Source organism: Varanus komodoensis, unplaced genomic scaffold (genome assembly GCF_004798865.1).
Source record: "Varanus komodoensis strain SLA01 unplaced genomic scaffold, ASM479886v1 scaffold1, whole genome shotgun sequence".
Classification (NCBI taxonomy): domain Eukaryota; kingdom Metazoa; phylum Chordata; class Lepidosauria; order Squamata; family Varanidae; genus Varanus; species Varanus komodoensis.
The window spans coordinates 131,602,232-131,619,351 of record NW_025335268.1 but is presented as its reverse complement, the minus strand read 5'-3'; the positions used below and the strand labels follow the sequence as shown (position 1 = coordinate 131,619,351).

The following is a 17,120-nucleotide window of genomic DNA, read 5'->3' as shown; positions in this document are numbered from 1 at the left end:
GAGAGAGGGTCGGGTGCCTGCCCCTTTAAAGGAGGCGGTAGTCCAACTGGTCCTGAAGAAAGCGTCACTGGATCCAGAGATGGCCACTAACTATAGACCTGTGGCCAACATCCCGTTTCTGGGCAAGGTGTTGGAGCGGGTGGTGGCGGGACAACTCCAAGCACTCTTGGATGAAACTGATTATCTGGACCCATTTCAGTCTGGCTTCAGAGCCGGGTACGGTACTGAATCTGCCTTGGTCGCCCTGTACGATGACCTGTGGAGGGAGAAGGACAGGGGAAGTGCATCCCTGTTGGTTCTTCTGGACCTCTCAGTGGCTTTCGATACCATCAACCATGGTATCCTCCTGGATAGGCTAGCGGGATTTGGGGTCGGAGGCACTGCTTTGCAGTGGTTCCGTTCCTACCTCAATAACCAATTCCAGAAGGTGGTGCTGGGGGACTATGGCTCTGCACCATGGCAGCTATGCTATGGAGTACCACCTTTGTCCCCTTTGCTGTTTAACATCTACATGAAACCGTTGGGAGAGGTCATCAGGAGGTGTGGGCTGCGGAATCATCAGTACACTGATGATACCCAGCTCTATTTCTCATTTTCCACCAATCCAGGTGAGGCAGTGGCTGTGCTGAACCGGTGCTTGGCCGAGGTAATGGGCTGGATGAGGGCCAGTAAACTGAAGCTCAATCCAGACAAGACGGAGGTCCTGTTGGTTGGCGGATCAGGCTTCGGAGAGGGTGGATTTGACCTGGTCCTGAATGGGGTTGCACTCCCTCTTAGGGACAAGGTCCGCAGCTTAGGAGTACTCCTCGACCCAGAGCTTTCATTGGAAGCTCAGGTGACAGCGGTGGCGAGGAGCGCTTTCCTTCAGCTTCGGCTCATTAATCAGCTGCACCCCTACCTGGAGTACGACTGCCTGGCGACGGTGACACACGCGCTGGTGACTTCCCGCCTTGACTTCCGTAACGCGCTCTACGTGGGGCTACCCTTGAAGACGGTCCGGATACTTCTATTGGTTCAAAATAGAGCTGCCAGGTTGCTGACGGGGACAGGGCGTTATGTTCACATGACTCCAGTCATCCGTCAGCTTCACTGGCTTCCCATTGAAGTCCGGGCCCAATTCAAGGTGTTAGTTATGACCTATAAAGCCCTAAACGGCTTGGGTCCTGGTTACCTGAAGAAGCGCTTACATCCATATATGCCCAACCGCCCCTTGAGGAGAGGCCCTTCTCCGGGAACCCTCCATGAAAGAAATTAGGAGGGTAGGTACTCGGAGGAGGGCTTTCTCTGTGGTGGCGCCCAATCTATGGAATGTGCTCCCCAGAGAGGTCCGCCTGGCACCGTCGTTATTTGTTTTTCGGCGCCAGGTGAAGACCTTTTTATTTAAACGTCATTTTAATTGTTAACAATATTTCCTTATTTATCTGGGCAGGGTGACTTCTTTTATATTTTATATTTTTATTTATTTTATATTGTTAATTTTAATTTTATATTGTTATTTTTGTATTTTATTGTATTTTATTGTGTTGTAAGCCGCCCCGAGGCTTCGGCAAGGGGCGGCATAGAAATGTTCTTATAATAATAAAAAGAGGAATTTTTTGTACAGTATCCAAGTACACAAATTGAGAAAGGGAGGATCAGCAGTGGAAACCCTTTTATGCTTCTTCTGAGGCCTAGGAATGTGGTCAAGAAAGGCAGTATTTAAAAGAAGAAAAACAAGCGCTCCATCTTATACATGTCTACTTAGAAACAGTCCCATTTGGATCAAAGTGGCTTGCCCCTGGCAAATCAGTACAGGAATGCAGCCTTAATCACATTTATAGGAGAATTTTATTTAAAAAAATCACAGAAACCCTGTTCAAGTTTAGCCTTATGCTAGGAATTCCTTGGACCATAGCTAGCAAACCATGGTGATATGTCTAGTTCAGTATTATATGCAAGCCAAATGCAGGAATTTAAAGACAAATAACTGAGTTTTGTGGGGTGGAAAGCCTGCCTCTACCAGCTTAATCAGCTACACTGCAAAGCTCCAAGATTTTTTTACCTCATCCCCACTCATTATAAATTGATTTAAAGGGTCTGAAAAAAGATGATGGTATAAAATTAAGGTGTGTAGGAGATAGCCTACATATTCTAGGTCCTCATTTGTTATGATGTATCCTATCCCTGGTGTCTCTCCTAACTTCATGTACAACCTTTCTATTAATTTTATATTGAGATTTTTTTTCCTGCAACAAAGTGCAGTAGATAACCTAAATAGGAGATTGCTTCTTTTCCACCAGCACCTTTTAGTTTTACCTGGTTCATCTTTAGGACCTGCTCCATCTGGACTCTGTGCAGATCCTGTACGAAAGAGGAAGTTTATAAAACACTTGCCTGCATGAAGAGAAGCCTACATGCACAGAAAAACAACTAGGCTTCACAAACTGAAAAGAAAACAATAAAACAAAACTAGGGGCTGACTACTGCAGACAGGGGAAATGGTTGGCTCTCTAAAATCCCATCATGCAGAGCAGATTCCAAAGGCAGGCGCTCTGATAGCACAGGAGGTAGGAATGTGGTGGCTGAGTCTGGGTTCAATGTAGAGTCTTTCCTTTTGGGACTCGGGGTATTTCCCTTTATTTTTGGGCTGGAAAAAATGTGTCTGGATAGGATGAGAAGAGCAAGCCTGAGTATGCCTACTCAGAAGCAAGTCCCACTAAGTTTCATATAAGCATGCACAGCACTCTAACACTAGAAAAGAAAGACGGATGAGACAGGTGAGGGCAGGAATTGGAGTTATGCCTGTGTGTGAATGACAGAAATGGATGATGAAATATCTTTTAGCCTCACTCGTTTGCCTTCTGTGAAATGGGATTTTCTTGTGCTTTTGTGGGTCAAATATGTCAACTGACTCTAAAGCTTAGACCCTTTTTGTACTCAGTTACTTGGGTGAATTACTTGTCCTTTAACTAGCCAGGCCCTACAACAATCATTATGTTACTAGTCACATACTCTGTAGCAGCCATTGTGTGGTTGTGTCCACAGCAATTTCTGAAATTCCATAACTTCCCATGAGTCCAAAAATGTTGAGGGGCCCCCAGCCTAACTAGTCACTGAGGATAAGTAATTGTCCAAAAAAATTAAAGAGAAGGAAGAACCTGGGTCTGAGTGCCAGAGTTGATATAAAAAATACAATGTTTAATTTTTAAAAACTGATGTTAGAATGTAAGTTGAACTTTGATATTTAAAAGGTATTCAAGTACTATATTTCTCCATAATTTTAAAAATAACAAGTTATAATTAGATATCATTATAAGCAATGATATAAATATCATTGTAAACCTATATTTACAGTTTCATGAAAATGAAGTTACCCACCAATCAAACATGGGTATTAATTTCAATTTTTTATCTCAAGTGAGTGACTCTGTCCAGACTTATTTCTTCTAAGTTATGGGCTTTTAGTTTTTCTGACTAAGTCACAGACATAAGGTACTATGATTGCTGCTCCATGCTTATGTGGAATTGGGTCAAGCAAGGCACAAAAGTTAGTTCAGACAAAAAGGGATTATAGCATAGTGGATAAAAAAATATCTCTAAAAAGCTTTTAAATAAATTAAGCTGGATTTTTTTCAGCCCCATAACAATCAAATGTTTCTTTGACCAATTAATTTTGCACATTCTGTTTTCATTTGTATTTGTTTTTCTCAGGACCAGACTGGGCCAAGACTGAATGAAGCAGAATGGAACAAACTAGAAAGGAAAAAAGGTTCAGGTGCATTTTTCTGTATTCTTATATTAAGGCTGCAATCCTATACCAAAGTACTTGGGATTAAGCCTCACTGAACTCAGTGGAATCTATTTCTGAGAAGAGATGTATACAATTTTGCTAGTATCCTTTAGCTGTCATGGATGCTGGTCATATGAAAGAGTCTATACGGGTTTATTTTACAGGCATTCCTTCTATTACTGAAAATAAATGAATTCAAAATATATACAGTAAGACTAAAAAGATACAAAGCCTGCTTGTGCCTTCCCTGCTCCCCTTGCAACTGGTGTGGATATGAGGTCACAAATGAAATCTTGAAGATGGGCTTTAGTGGCCATTTTGGGGAGGGGGAGGTGACAGGTGCTGTAAAGACTCAGGCTTGCTTCAGGGTGCTTTTCTTCAGCTCTGGGGCTCCTCAGTTAGATAGCCAAATTGGCCATCTAGCTCAATTGTAGGAGGTGGTGTTTGCCCTGCATTCCTCCCACCCTCTGTAGGATGCCCATAAGTCTGTAAGATCAAAGGACTATGGGCATCCAAACTGATTTGTGTCCTCAGTTGTTATATTTGTGCCACTGTTTCGGAAATATGTAAGTTTCAGCAGGGAGCTTCATTTAAATCAGTTATGTCAACAGACCTTTTTCTTGTTGTTTTAAGTTAATTATTTAAACCACCTTGATTTCTATCAGTCTACCTCGTCACTATGCCACTTATTTGTCCCCACAAAGCACAACAAAATACCTGCTTCAGAAAGGAAAGTGCTTATGCCCAGAGAACATACACAGCAGTTGTCTATGCAATGGCTACTCCACTTATATTACATTATTTACATTAGTTTCCTTTAGCGTTGTAGTTGGACCTCTATCAGTCTCTTTACTCTTATTGCTTCTACTAGCAAGCTTGGAACACTGGGCATCAACAGGACCATAGTGAGGTGAAATAAGAGGGACCTATGAATTTACTCATGAGAATCCTGAAGTTTGCAGAAGTACAAAAGAACTTCTGCTATTCCTTAGAGGATTAATGTCCCCAAATACAGGCCAATGTTGAGTAACCATCCAATACATGAGAATAAGAACAGAACCCCTAATGTGGCAGGTAGAAGTGCAAATACCTGTTGGGAGGGAATGGCTGCTAAGATTTCTGAACTGGAGCACTCCTTTTAGGAGGCAAGATACAAAGCAAGGTTTTGTGCTGTAAAATTTTAACTCCTCAAAGCTGCTCCCATACTACTATGTAGCTTTTCCCTAGTAAAGGTTCTTCAAATAGGAAGCTGCCTTATACTGAGTCAGATTATCAGTCCTGCTAACCCTATACTGCCAATACCAGCTGGCAGCAGTGGCTCTCCAGGGTTTCAGGCAGGATTCTTTGTGCCCATCTTTTTTAGCCCATCCTGGAGATGCTATCAATTGAACCACTTAGCTACAGTCCATCCTTCTCTTCATTTGTCAGAATCCTGCCCAAATCAATCCTTTTGACTCTCATTTTATGTTAGGGCTTCCCTATTCATTATAATTTATGATGATTTATTATTTATAACATACATTTTCTTTGGTGACTCACAATATTATCTATAACCTCTCTCTGCTTTATAAATATTTCAGTTTTCTTACCTGCCATAAAATTCCAGTTTTGATGTCTGTTTGGCAGACTACTTATCAGCAAGAGAACCTGAAGCATTAGCACCTATTTTTAGCAATTGCAGTATCTTATCAGGGTCAGAGAAGCTTTGTTCAAGACATGGTAAGTTGCTGCCAGGGTTGATCTTGCTACGAGGACTGGCCAATAGTCTAGATTGGTATAGAACAATTTAGCTGTTCATGTGTACGTCCATAGTGGAAATATGCATGTTCAGCTTTAATACATCAAGATTAAATTCCCAATAAAAGGAGAGTTTATGAACTGCCTGAGAATTTCTCTTGAAGGCAGTACAAATGGTGTATATGGAAAATGCAATCCCGCAAAAGTCAAAAGCAGTTGTTTACCAGTTTCTTCGGTTGCATCACTGGTTGGCCTTATGGTTGGCCTTGTGGCTGGCCTTATAGGTGGCCCTGTGTAACAAGAGATAGGTGCTGATGTTGAGATGCTGGGTACTACTGCATTGATACTTTCTTTCAACACTCAGGATCCAGGAAGGGTTGAATTAAAATGATTCTGACCACCTGATTTGCTCAAGAATAGAACTTTGCCTACTCTAGAAGAAAGCTGTATACTCGGATCAGTTCTTGAAAATACCTATCAGTAAAACATGTTTTATAAAACTTTGACTCAAAATAGAGTAGTAACTTATTTCTATGGAGTGCCATTCAACTGGTGTGATCTAGAGCTATTACCAGGTTTCCCATTCTTGCCCCTACCCTCCCGATAAAAATATCCAGCAAGGTAACTTAAAAGTTATTCAACACATGCACACCCCACTCACATTGAACACCTGAGGTGGACATGATATCCCTCTATAAGTAACTCAAAGGCTGTCACAAAGAAGAAAGTCAAGATCTCGTCTTGGTAATGCCAGAATGTAGGACACAGAATCAATTCAAGTTGCGATGACCCAGATTCAGGCTGGACATTGGGAAAAGCTTCCTCATGGTCAGAGCAATACAACAGTGGAACCAACTGCCTAGAGAGGTGGTGGGTGCTCCCACACTGGAGACATTCAAAAAGAACCTGGACAGCCATCTGAGTAGGATAGTGTAACTTAGTGTCCTGCAACAGCAGGGGGTTGGACTCGATGGCCTTCATGGCCCCTTGCAATTCTTCTATGAGTCTATGATTTTGTGTCCATATATTTGTGTATTTCACTTAACCTACTTTGCTTCTGGGAGCTTTGAGGAGGGGCAGTGATTATGAAAGTTGCTGATGGGCCTCTCTTTTCTAAGTAATGCAGGGGTCTCAAACTCAACTTACCTGGGGACCGCTGGAAGTAGAGTCTGGGTGAGGCTGGGCCGCATCAAGTATTCCAGCACCACGGTGGTGGTGGTGGGCCGCTCATCCCGCGGCCGGCCCGGGTGCCGCCGGCACTTTGAAGGCCGCAGGGCCCCTCCCCTGTGCCCCGCCCGTCCCGGCAATTGGCCCGCGGGCCGCGAGTTTGAGACCCCTGAAGTAATGCAGTTCATCCTTCTGTTTGGCTCCAGGAATTTCACTGCACATACCACTCTGAAACCTGGACACACAGCTTTCCATTATGGGAATGTGTTGGGTTTTTTTCTTTGAATTTAGAAACAACTGGGCTAAACTTGCACTTGCTAGAAAGAGGCAACAATCACACACAAAAATGCTACATATGGGGCATTTCTGCAAGAGACATTCTTATGTTCTTGTGCTTCTTTAGCATAACAGCTTGTAGGGGCTTTACACCAAGTCAGCATCCTCCAGGGCCTCTCCCATGCTTCCCAAGCAAGTTCCCTGTTTCTTAGGAGGAGGATAACGAATTATTATTTAATTATCATGATAAAAAAACCACATGTATATCTGCAATTCCTTACATTGATAGAACATATAGGAAGGAAGAGAAAGAAAGCCCCCGGCGGGTGGGGGGGAGGGAATGGTATAAAGAATGCTCTTTTAATTTCACAGGAAGCATTCTTGGTAAAGCATTGGGTTAAATGCCTCATGTAGGGAGGCCTGTAGAATAATGGTTAATCCTGTTACTGAACCTAGAAAACTTGTCCCTTCCTCATAAAAGGGTGTGGACATAAATTCATTTTGAACTATGCTCATGCAAATGGAGTTGTTTGAAGAGTATTGAAGTGGAACCAGTTTCCAAAATCCTCATTAACTGGGATCCAAAGACTCATGCAGCAACTAGCTCTGTCTGCCCAAGGGAACTTCTGTTTGCTCCTCATGCCATGCTGATTGGAAAGCAAAGGCATTGCCAAATACAGTTTGTAATGCAACATGGTGGTTTGCTTTCTGAAGGAACGGAAATATTCTATAGGCACACTCAAGCCAATGGGCACACTTTCTGTACTCCTGCCTATGTCCATTAAATTGAAGGTAAGACAAGATTAATTACAGAATGAACATGTACTTCTGGATCACCACTTCGTTTATTCTAAATCACAGTATTTCACATTCTGAAACCTGGGCATTAGTTTCAGTCCAGTAATGCTGTAACTCACCTATAGTCTCATTTTTCTTACTTCCTGGAGTAACAGTGGTGGTGGTAGTGGTGGTAAAAATACCTGATTGAAATGAATAAATGAGTGGTCTTAGTTTCATATAGAGATAGGATGTTTGACATGCCTCCCCAAAAGACATTTGAGTATAGTAGATCACTAACCTTTGGCACATGTTGGAACAGCAGGTTTCCATGAATTGTCAGCCCCACATTTAATATGTTCACTCCCTAGCAAAGTATATCCAGCATCGCATACAATCTTTATGACATTATCATAAACGTATTCAGCCTGAAATACACTTGCCACCATTCCATTTGGGATTGTTGGTCTCTTACATTTAACATCTGAGAGAGAGGGAGGGAGAGGGAGAGAAAGTGCAAGCAGCATTAAATCTCCTGAGCAATGGTTGGACCCAATGGCCCTCTGGCCTCTTTCAACTATATTATTCTATGATTTCATGAAATAAGAAAGTGTTTCTACCAAATAAAGACCTGGGACCATAAACTTGAAAATGAGCATGAACGACTTTCTTTTAGCCAAAATCCTCTACAGATTAGAATTCCATTTCTTTGGGCTTCAAATAAATAGCCTAATGAATTAAGAAAGATTGTATCCGCCTAGACTGACATGTGCTAGAGGTTGGAAGACCTATATTTTAGTCATTCTGTTCCTAACTTTACAATCATATTTCAGAGAGTGACACCCTTTTAAGTAACTTGCATGGTGCCACAGGTTGCCATTTAGCCCCCAATGCTATTGAATGTTTATAGCAGGGCAATACAATATTTCATACCTTGTGGGGCATTTGAGGACTTTGACACAGGACCCAGGGACTGCACAATGAATTACATTTCCATATTGTAAATTAAAATGTTCACAATATATTTAATGTAATACGCACAATTAATGTATTTAATTAGCCACTGAACCTGGTCCCTCCTTCCTCCTTGAAATTGGTGCACTACGCTTCTTATACTTGAGCTGACAGACTCTCCCCAGCATGGCCCACCCACTCCTGCTGACAAGCCCAAAGGTGTTCAGCTCCTGCACACCTTTGTGTTTGTCAGCTGGAGAAGTGCAGCACATGCAGGGGTGAGCTCTCGCAAGACTTCCAGCCTGACACACTCTCTTCCTGAGCCTGAGCAGGATGTACTGGCAGTCTCATGAGAGCTTGTCACAATCACACCCATGTCACGGCTGGGATCTTAACTGGGGGAACAGGGGGCTCCCAGTGGGAAGAGAGCCACAGAAGGCCTCAGGGGTGGCATGTTGGACCATTCCCATCTATAAGAAGCCACTGAGTGTAGTCATTAGGGGTTTTGGGGAAAGGTGCAATTAGAATGGACTAAAAAGGTTGATGTCATTGACCCACCCACCTTCACTGATGTTATTGCCCTATTTATTTATTTATTTATTTGATTTCCATACCACCTTTTTCTTATCTGGTTAACCTTCCTCTCAAAGCCATAGATCCCTTCAACCAGTAGCCACAGGAACTGGTCACCCTACTTGCCTCCATATCTTCCTAATGATACTTAGGGGAAGCCAGCCTGCATACCCCACCCCACCCCACCCCATGCCCACACACAAAGGACAGTCAACCTGGTGTGAGGAGTTAGTCCTTGCATCTCATTGAAGCAACTCCCTACAAATTTCCTTGGGCATCTCTCTCCACTGTAAACTTCTGGGAGGTAAGACCTTCCCAGGAGACAAGCATGGCAGACTCAGATTGGAAACCAAACTAGAAGAATTTTTTTCTTCCTCTGTCAGCTTTGATCAGGATGGATGGAAGTTTCTCTTACAGCAAAAAGCAAAAATAGTAGCAAACAGCAGTACATGGCAAGGCCTGAGAAATGGTAAGTTGTTTAAGCTTTCCTATAGGAGTTGCCAGCTGGCAGATTTTAGCTGGATGAGGGCTATAAATACCTCCTAGAATGACTCATAGTAGCAGCACACTGCCCCCACTAAATCACTCCCAGTCCAAATGAAATTCACAGAGGCTACCCTGCAACCATGTTCCTGTTGCATCACACAATGATCATATTCTGGCAAAAAAATCTATTTTCTAGTTATTAAACACAATGCAAGCAATATAACATACTGCAGCTATGATGCCAAACATGAACTTCCTTTACCTTTACACTCTGGTGCATTTGGTTTCCACTCTCCGTCCACACCATTGGCTTTAACTGAACATGAGATACTTGCAGAACCAATAAGGGAAAAACCAGCATCACATCTGTATGTTACTGAACTGCCATATGTATATTCACCATCGTCCTCACCAGAATGTCTTCCATGGGCAATTTTTGGCGGTGGATAGCAAAGGATTGCTGAGGATAAAGTTAAAGAATAAGTATAAAAAGCTAAAGAATAAATGTTAACTGTCCAGGTAGACTAATTGGGGGAAAAAGAATTTCTGGGGGAAAGAATCACATTAATTGTTCAAGAAGACTAATTACAAAAACACTGCTATTAAGGCTTTAGTGGTCTGCTGTTATTTTGATTGAAAAAAATGTCCACCTGTTCAACTGTTTAAGGAGACTGAGAAAACATAATTAGGGCTGTATGTTAACCGATGAATGATATTTCAATTGAAAAATGTGTTCAGCTGTTTGAAATAGTAATTTGAAAACAGTATACATATACTTCAGAATGTTGCCACCAGAAACAGCAAGAAGGATTGTACCCAACTTGTTTCCACGTGTTTTGCCCACCCTCGACCCAAATCACTAAATCAATGAGGGCTTCCCACTGTATCCATCCAAAATCTACTTTAGAAGGTTGGACATGCTTTGGATCCAATTTGGGAGATGTGAAAGAGGTAAAAAAGGAAATGAAATGATGCTTGAGTAGAAGTCTGCTTGCAAGGCACTGTATATATTCTTATATTCATATATTGAAATATTTCAAATGCTATGGAACTTGCTTAAACTCTACTCCATATTTTGAAGGTTCCTTCTTCTTCTATATCATAGAACATGAATGCTTGCCAACAGCCCAATCAGAAATTTTAGAACAGAATCTGTCAAGCTAGATTGTGCAGGGTAACCGTTATACCAGACGGTGCAGATACTAGATCTGCTACATGGAATAAAGTGGAGAGGGACCATAGCTAGCGATAGAGTACAGGCTTTTGCTTTTAGAAGATCTCATATTGAATCTCTGACATCTTAATTTAGAACCTGCCATGAGAAAGTGCTTCAGACCCATGAAGGAACATCTTTAACTTGAAAAGACATGTCCATTCTCTATTTTGCTACGAAAATTATTATTATTATTATTATTATTATTATTATTATTATTATTATATTTCTATGCCGCCCCTTGCCGAAACCTCGGGGCGGCTTACAACTTGATAAAATACATTGAAATACAATAGTACATAATAAATTACCATTAAATATAAAAATACAAAAAATACATTGATTTACAAATACAAAATTAAAATTATCAGTATAAAATAAAAATATAGGAGGAGAAAGAGAAGGAAGAAAAAGTTGCCCAGGCCAGATCATATGTTTTAACAATTGAAATGATGTTTAAATAAAAAGGTCTTTACCTGGCGCCGAAAAACCAGTAACGACGGTGCCAGGCGGACCTCTTTGGGGAGTGAATTCCATAGGTTGGGCGCCACCGCAGAGAAAGCCCTCCTCCGGGTACTTACTCTCCTAATTTCTTTCATGGAGGGTTCCCGGAGAAGGGACTCTCCCGCAGATCTCAAAGGGTGGTCGGGCATATACGGACGTAAGCGCTTGTTCAGGTAGCCAGGACCCAAGCCGTTTAGGGCTTTGTAGGTCATAATCAACACCTTGAATTGGGCCCGGGCTTCAATGGGAAGCCAGTGAAGCTGATGGAGGACTGGAGTCATGTGAGCATAACGCCCCGTCCCCGTCTGCAACCTGGCAGCTCTATTTTGCACCAATTGAAGTGTTCGGACTGTCTTCAGGGGAAGCCCCACGTAAAGCGCGTTACAGAAGTCTAGGCGGGAAGTCATCAGCGCGTGTGTCACCATCGCCAGGCAGTCGTACTCCAGGTAGGGGCGCAGCTGATTAATCAGCCGAAGCTGAAGGAAGGCGTTCCTCGCTACCGCTGTCACCTGAGCTTCCAAAGAAAGCTCCGGGTCGAGGAGTACTCCTAAGCTGCGGACCTTGTCCCTAAGAGGGAGTGTTGCACCATTCAGGACCAGGTCAAATCCACCCTCTCCGAAACCCGATCCGCCAACCAACAGGACCTCCGTCTTGTCTGGGTTGAGTTTCAGTTTATTGGCCCTCATCCATTCCCTTACCTCGGCCAAGCACCGGTTCAGCACAGCCACTGCCTCACCTGGATTAGTGGAGAATGAGAGGTAAAGCTGGGTATCATCAGCGTATTGATGATTCCGCAGCCCACACCTCCTGATGACCTCTCCCAGCGGTTTCATATAGATGTTAAATAGCAGAGGGGATAGAATGGAGCCCTGTGGTACCCCATGGCATAGCTGCCATGACGTAGAGACATGGTCCCCCAGCACTACCTTCTGGAATCGACCGTCGAGATAGGAGCGGAACCACTGCAAAGCAGTGCCTCCAACCCCCAATCCCGCAAGTCTATCCAGAAGGATACCATGGTCGATGGTATCGAAAGCCGCCGAGAGGTCCAGAAGAACCAACAGGGATGTACTCCCCCTGTCCTTCTCCCTGCACAGGTTGTGAGCTTACTACAGGCATTCAGTCATGAGTTACTGCATCATGTAGCAAACCTTTTGGAAAGAGGCAGTGAAAGAATTCATGCAGCAGAATGGACATGTCTATGCAAGTTAAATGTGCTCCTGCATGGGCATATAAATGCACACGTCAAGCTTTTAGTGGCGATATATGCCCCAAACGACCATCAGGAAATGTTTTACCAAAAATTACATGCTTTACTCTTACAAGTGGGCTACCAGACTGTGTGTGTAGTGGGAGATTTCAATGCAATTGTGAATAAGAAAATGGACCATAAGAGTGAGATTAAGGGAAAAAAGGGCAGAAGGATACTTCCAAAGTCTTGTTCTAATATGATCGAAGAACTCTGATAGATGCTTGGAGGCATAAAAATCCAACCTCTGCTAAATATTCTTTTTACTCAAATAGACATAGGTCATGGTCTAGAATTGATATGGTTTGGATAACCCCAGACTTAGTAACAGATTTGGTAGAAGCTGAAATAGAGGCAAATGCCTGGGCAGATCACAACCCTGTAGCTATATCACTGAAAGGAACAGCAATGACGCCCAGATGGAGCTTAAATAAAGCCTTATTAAAGGATAAAAAATTCATAGAAGATATAAATAAGGAAATTCAAGTATTCTTTCAAATAAATAAAACTGAAGAAACCTCTTTACAAAATGTCCGGAATACAGCCAAAGTCTATGTCAGGGGATTGATAATAACATATTCAGCAAAAATAAACAAAAAGAAAAAGCAAGAATGAGCAAAAATAGTGGAGGAATTGATGAAATGGGAACAAGAGCTACAGGAAGATCCATCCAAAAAAACCCCTTAAGGTCCAAATGACCTTAGCATAAACTAAGCATAGTTCTAAAGCATGCTTTAAAGCATAAACTGAATCTCTTGGACACAAATGAACTTACTAAGCAAATGAAATTGGCCAAACAGAATTTCTTTGAAAATGCTAATAAACCAGGGAGATGGTTAGCCTATAAAGTAAAGAAAGAGAGAGAGAAGAGACTGATTTCTAAATTGAAGGATGGAGAAGGTTGACTACAAGTTCAAAGTATACACATTAAGAAAATAGCAGAAGATTTTTTTGCAAAGCTATACCAGAATGATGAGATTTCAACTGAGAAAGTAAAAGAATACATCCGAAAGGGAGATTTACCAAAACTACTGGAGAAATATCAAAAAGTATTGAATCAAGAAGTAACAACCATGGAAGTAATAGAGGCAATTAAGCAGCAAAAGAATGATAAAACTCCTGGCCCGGATGGGCTGCCAGCAGAGTTTTATAAGTCCTTTGAAGGAATCTTTGCTACACTTCTTAAAGATATATGTAATGCAGCACTGTTAAATGCTAAAATACCAAATACTTGGACAGAGGCAAATATCACATTAATACTGAAAGAAGATACGGACTTGACACAGATTCAAAATTATAGACCCATATCATTATTAAATGTGGATTACAAAATTTTTGCCTCCATAATGGCAGAAAGATTAAAGAAGTATCTAATAGATTTTATTCACTCAGACCAAAATGGTTTTTTGCCTAAAAGACAAATGAGGAATAACTTGAGAACTATCTTGGATATCTTAGAGTATTATGAGATGCATACGGAAAAACCAATGGCTTTATTATTCATGGATGCACAGAAGGCCTTTGATAATGTCAACTGGCAATTTATGAAGCAACAGATGACTCAAATGGAGTTTGGTGAAAAGTTTATTGATGCGATATCAAGAATTTATCAAAAGTAGTCGGCTAGGATTCTAATTAATGGAGAATTTACAAAGACTATAGAGATATAAAAGGGTACAAGACAAGGATGCCCGTTATCACCTCTGTTGTTTATACTGATTTTAGAAGTGTTGAATAGAAATATCAGGGATGATGTGGACATTAAAGGTACTAGAATTAGAGATGAAAGCTATAAATTGCAAGCATTTGCAGATGACCTAGTTTTCTTAACGGAGGAACCCTTTGCAACAATGCCTAAACTTCTACAAAGGATTGAAGAATATGGCGAGGTTACTGGGATGAAAATAAATAGAGAAAAGACGAAACTTAGTAAAAATTTTTACACAAGACCAGAGAAAAACCCTGCAGGAACAAGTAGATTTGCAGATTGTTAAAAAGGTTAAGTATCTGGGAATTTATCTTACAGCTAAGTGTACTACTCTGAAAGAAGAAAATTATGATAAACTATTGAAGGATATTAAGAGTGCTCTGGAAAAATGGGCTAATTTGCAATTATCCTTGCTGGGAAGAATAGCACTAGTTAAAATGAATATATTACCAAAGCTTTTGTTTTTGTTCCAAATGATTCCCATAAAAATTGATAGAAAATTTTTTGATGATTTAAATTTTCAAATTTCAAGATTTATATGGAGAAAGAAGAAACCAAGGATTAAATTAAAAATACTTCAGGAGGTTAAAGAGAACAGGGGTTTTGGTCTCCCTGACTGGGTGTTGTATTATCAAGCTTCTGTTTTAACGTGGCTAAAAGAATGGATAACTTTAAGAAATAAGAGAATTTTGTATGTTGAAGGGCATGATTTGCAAATGGGCTGGCACGCTTATATGTGGCATGAGAAGGCTAGGTCACATTGCTCTTTTTTAAGTCACTATATTAGAAAATCATTAATGTCGGTTTGGGAAAAGTTAAAGATAAAACTGTATAACAATTTACCAACATGGCTTTCATCCATGGAAGCTTTTGTGTATCCAAATGCATTGAATTTTGAACGGATTATAAGATAGGATGACATTTTGGATAAGGATGGAGGATTGAAATTGAATCAAGAAACTCAAGAACAGGGATCTAATATCTCTTGATGGCACAAGGTGCAGATACAATCGAGATATGCTAATAACTATAAAGCATGGGGTTTTTATAAGGATTTAACTGCGTTTGATCAAGCGATGCTTAAATCAGATGAGAAAATGATTAAAAGATTATATGATTTTTTTACTTGATAGGAGAAAGGAAGATGAACAGGTTAAGGAAATCATGATAACATGGGCACAAAATTTTGGCTATAATATTTAATTAGAAAAGTGGCAAAAGCTATGGGAGAGAAATATTAAGGTAACATTAGCAACTTCATATAAAGAAAACTTGTATAAAATGTTTTATAGATGGTATCTGTCGCCAAATAGATTAGCTAAGATGTTTCCAAATATGTCAAACGGATGTTGGAAATGTAAACATAAACTGGGTACTTTTTATCATATGTGGTGGACCTGCGATAATGTGAAAAAGTATTGGATTAAAATACATAAATGGCTTGAGGAAATGTTACAAAAACCTTTAGTTTTTAAACCTGAAGTTTTTTTATTAGGCATTATACCGGTGGACATTAGTAAACAAGAAATGTATTTGATTTTACATGTAATCACTGTGGCCAGGATTGCATTTGCTCAACACTGGAAAAGTGAAGAACTACCCACTGCCTAACTGATTCTAAAAAAGATTCTGGACTGTGCAGAAATGGATAGATTGACTTTATCATTGAAGGAGAAGGAAGATACTGACTTCTATCAAACTTGGGACTCTTTTTATTATTGGCTAGAGAAATGGGACTTCGTATAGATTTAAATACTTTTTTAAGTTATCATAAATGGAAAAAGAAGGGTGTGGGGGCTGACTCAGCAGGCCCAATGTTTTTGATGCTTGATGTTGTATTTAGTTTTTCTTTTTTAGGATTATAATTTCAAATAAAACTTATAAAAAAAATAAATAAATGCGCACATCAAGATACTTGGAATATCTTTTAAAAATACTGTCCTATGGCAGGTGCAGGACTATCCTACCAGTCAAAAGAATCTTAGAAAGCAAGACAGGGAAAGACAAACCTTACTACAAGTCAGAGTAGATTATTTTATTTATTTAGAATATTTATATGCGGTCCTGTCACGAAGGCCAATTATACTGGATTATACTGTATTTTAGACAGACCAATGCCATTGCCCACCATAACCTAGTTTTATGTGATTCTGATAGGCAGTGTCTGGGAAATGTGTTTCTTTTTAAATGCAATTCATGGCATATATCCTGATATATATTATTCAACACATCATGTTCAGCTGTTATAGTTATGCAAGGCAAAAACTGTGTGAAAAGTAGGTGTAAGAGGTCCAATGATTCAGACTAAAGTGGAAATCATTTCTTTTAGAGGCCTCCATTAATTAGAGTATACTAATTAATTTGACCCAATCTCATAGATCTGTCTAAAATACAGTGCAATATATTGAAGGGAGAGTGCAAACAGGTTGGAAAAAAGCCTTACCTTCAACCTAAAGGTATATGGAAAGGGCAGATTATCCTAATACACTTCTGGAAACAGAAGCTATTTCTTGATAAGGAACAAGCAGAAGCTTAATCTATCAGAGGAACAGTGAGTCTGACTCATGAGGGGGTGGGGTGGCCATAAGCTTTAAATACTAGCTTAGGGTAGGCAAACCCAGACACAATCAGGGTGGTTGGCTGCTACCTTTGTGATTAGTATACTGGACCAGAGCAGAAAGCACACTTGGTTTTGTAAATTAGTTTG

General features: G+C 40.6%; 1 protein-coding gene across 11 annotated transcripts in view; it reads right to left on the bottom strand.

The window, feature by feature from the left end:
* LOC123031558 (zona pellucida sperm-binding protein 3 receptor-like) overlaps window positions 1–17,120 on the bottom strand; it is a 37,564-nt gene that overhangs the window by 8,765 nt on the left and 11,679 nt on the right. For 2 of the 11 annotated variants that reach the window (XR_006416330.1, XM_044446759.1), the window contains exons 5-9: window positions 10,002–10,199; window positions 8,028–8,210; window positions 7,867–7,929; window positions 5,731–5,796; window positions 2,296–2,389 (exon numbers count right to left, since the gene is read on the bottom strand). Coding sequence is in view for 9 of the 11 variants with exons in the window: in XM_044446759.1 (XP_044302694.1) it covers window positions 2,307–2,389; window positions 5,731–5,796; window positions 7,867–7,929; window positions 8,028–8,210; window positions 10,002–10,199 (593 nt within the window). In the remaining 2 variants the exon portion in view is untranslated. Of the gene's footprint in view, window positions 1–1,525; window positions 5,536–5,730; window positions 5,797–7,866; window positions 7,930–8,027; window positions 8,211–10,001; window positions 10,200–17,120 lie in introns of those variants that run through there. The other 9 variants (XM_044446709.1, XM_044446700.1, XR_006416328.1 and 6 more) reach the window with 8 other exon arrangements.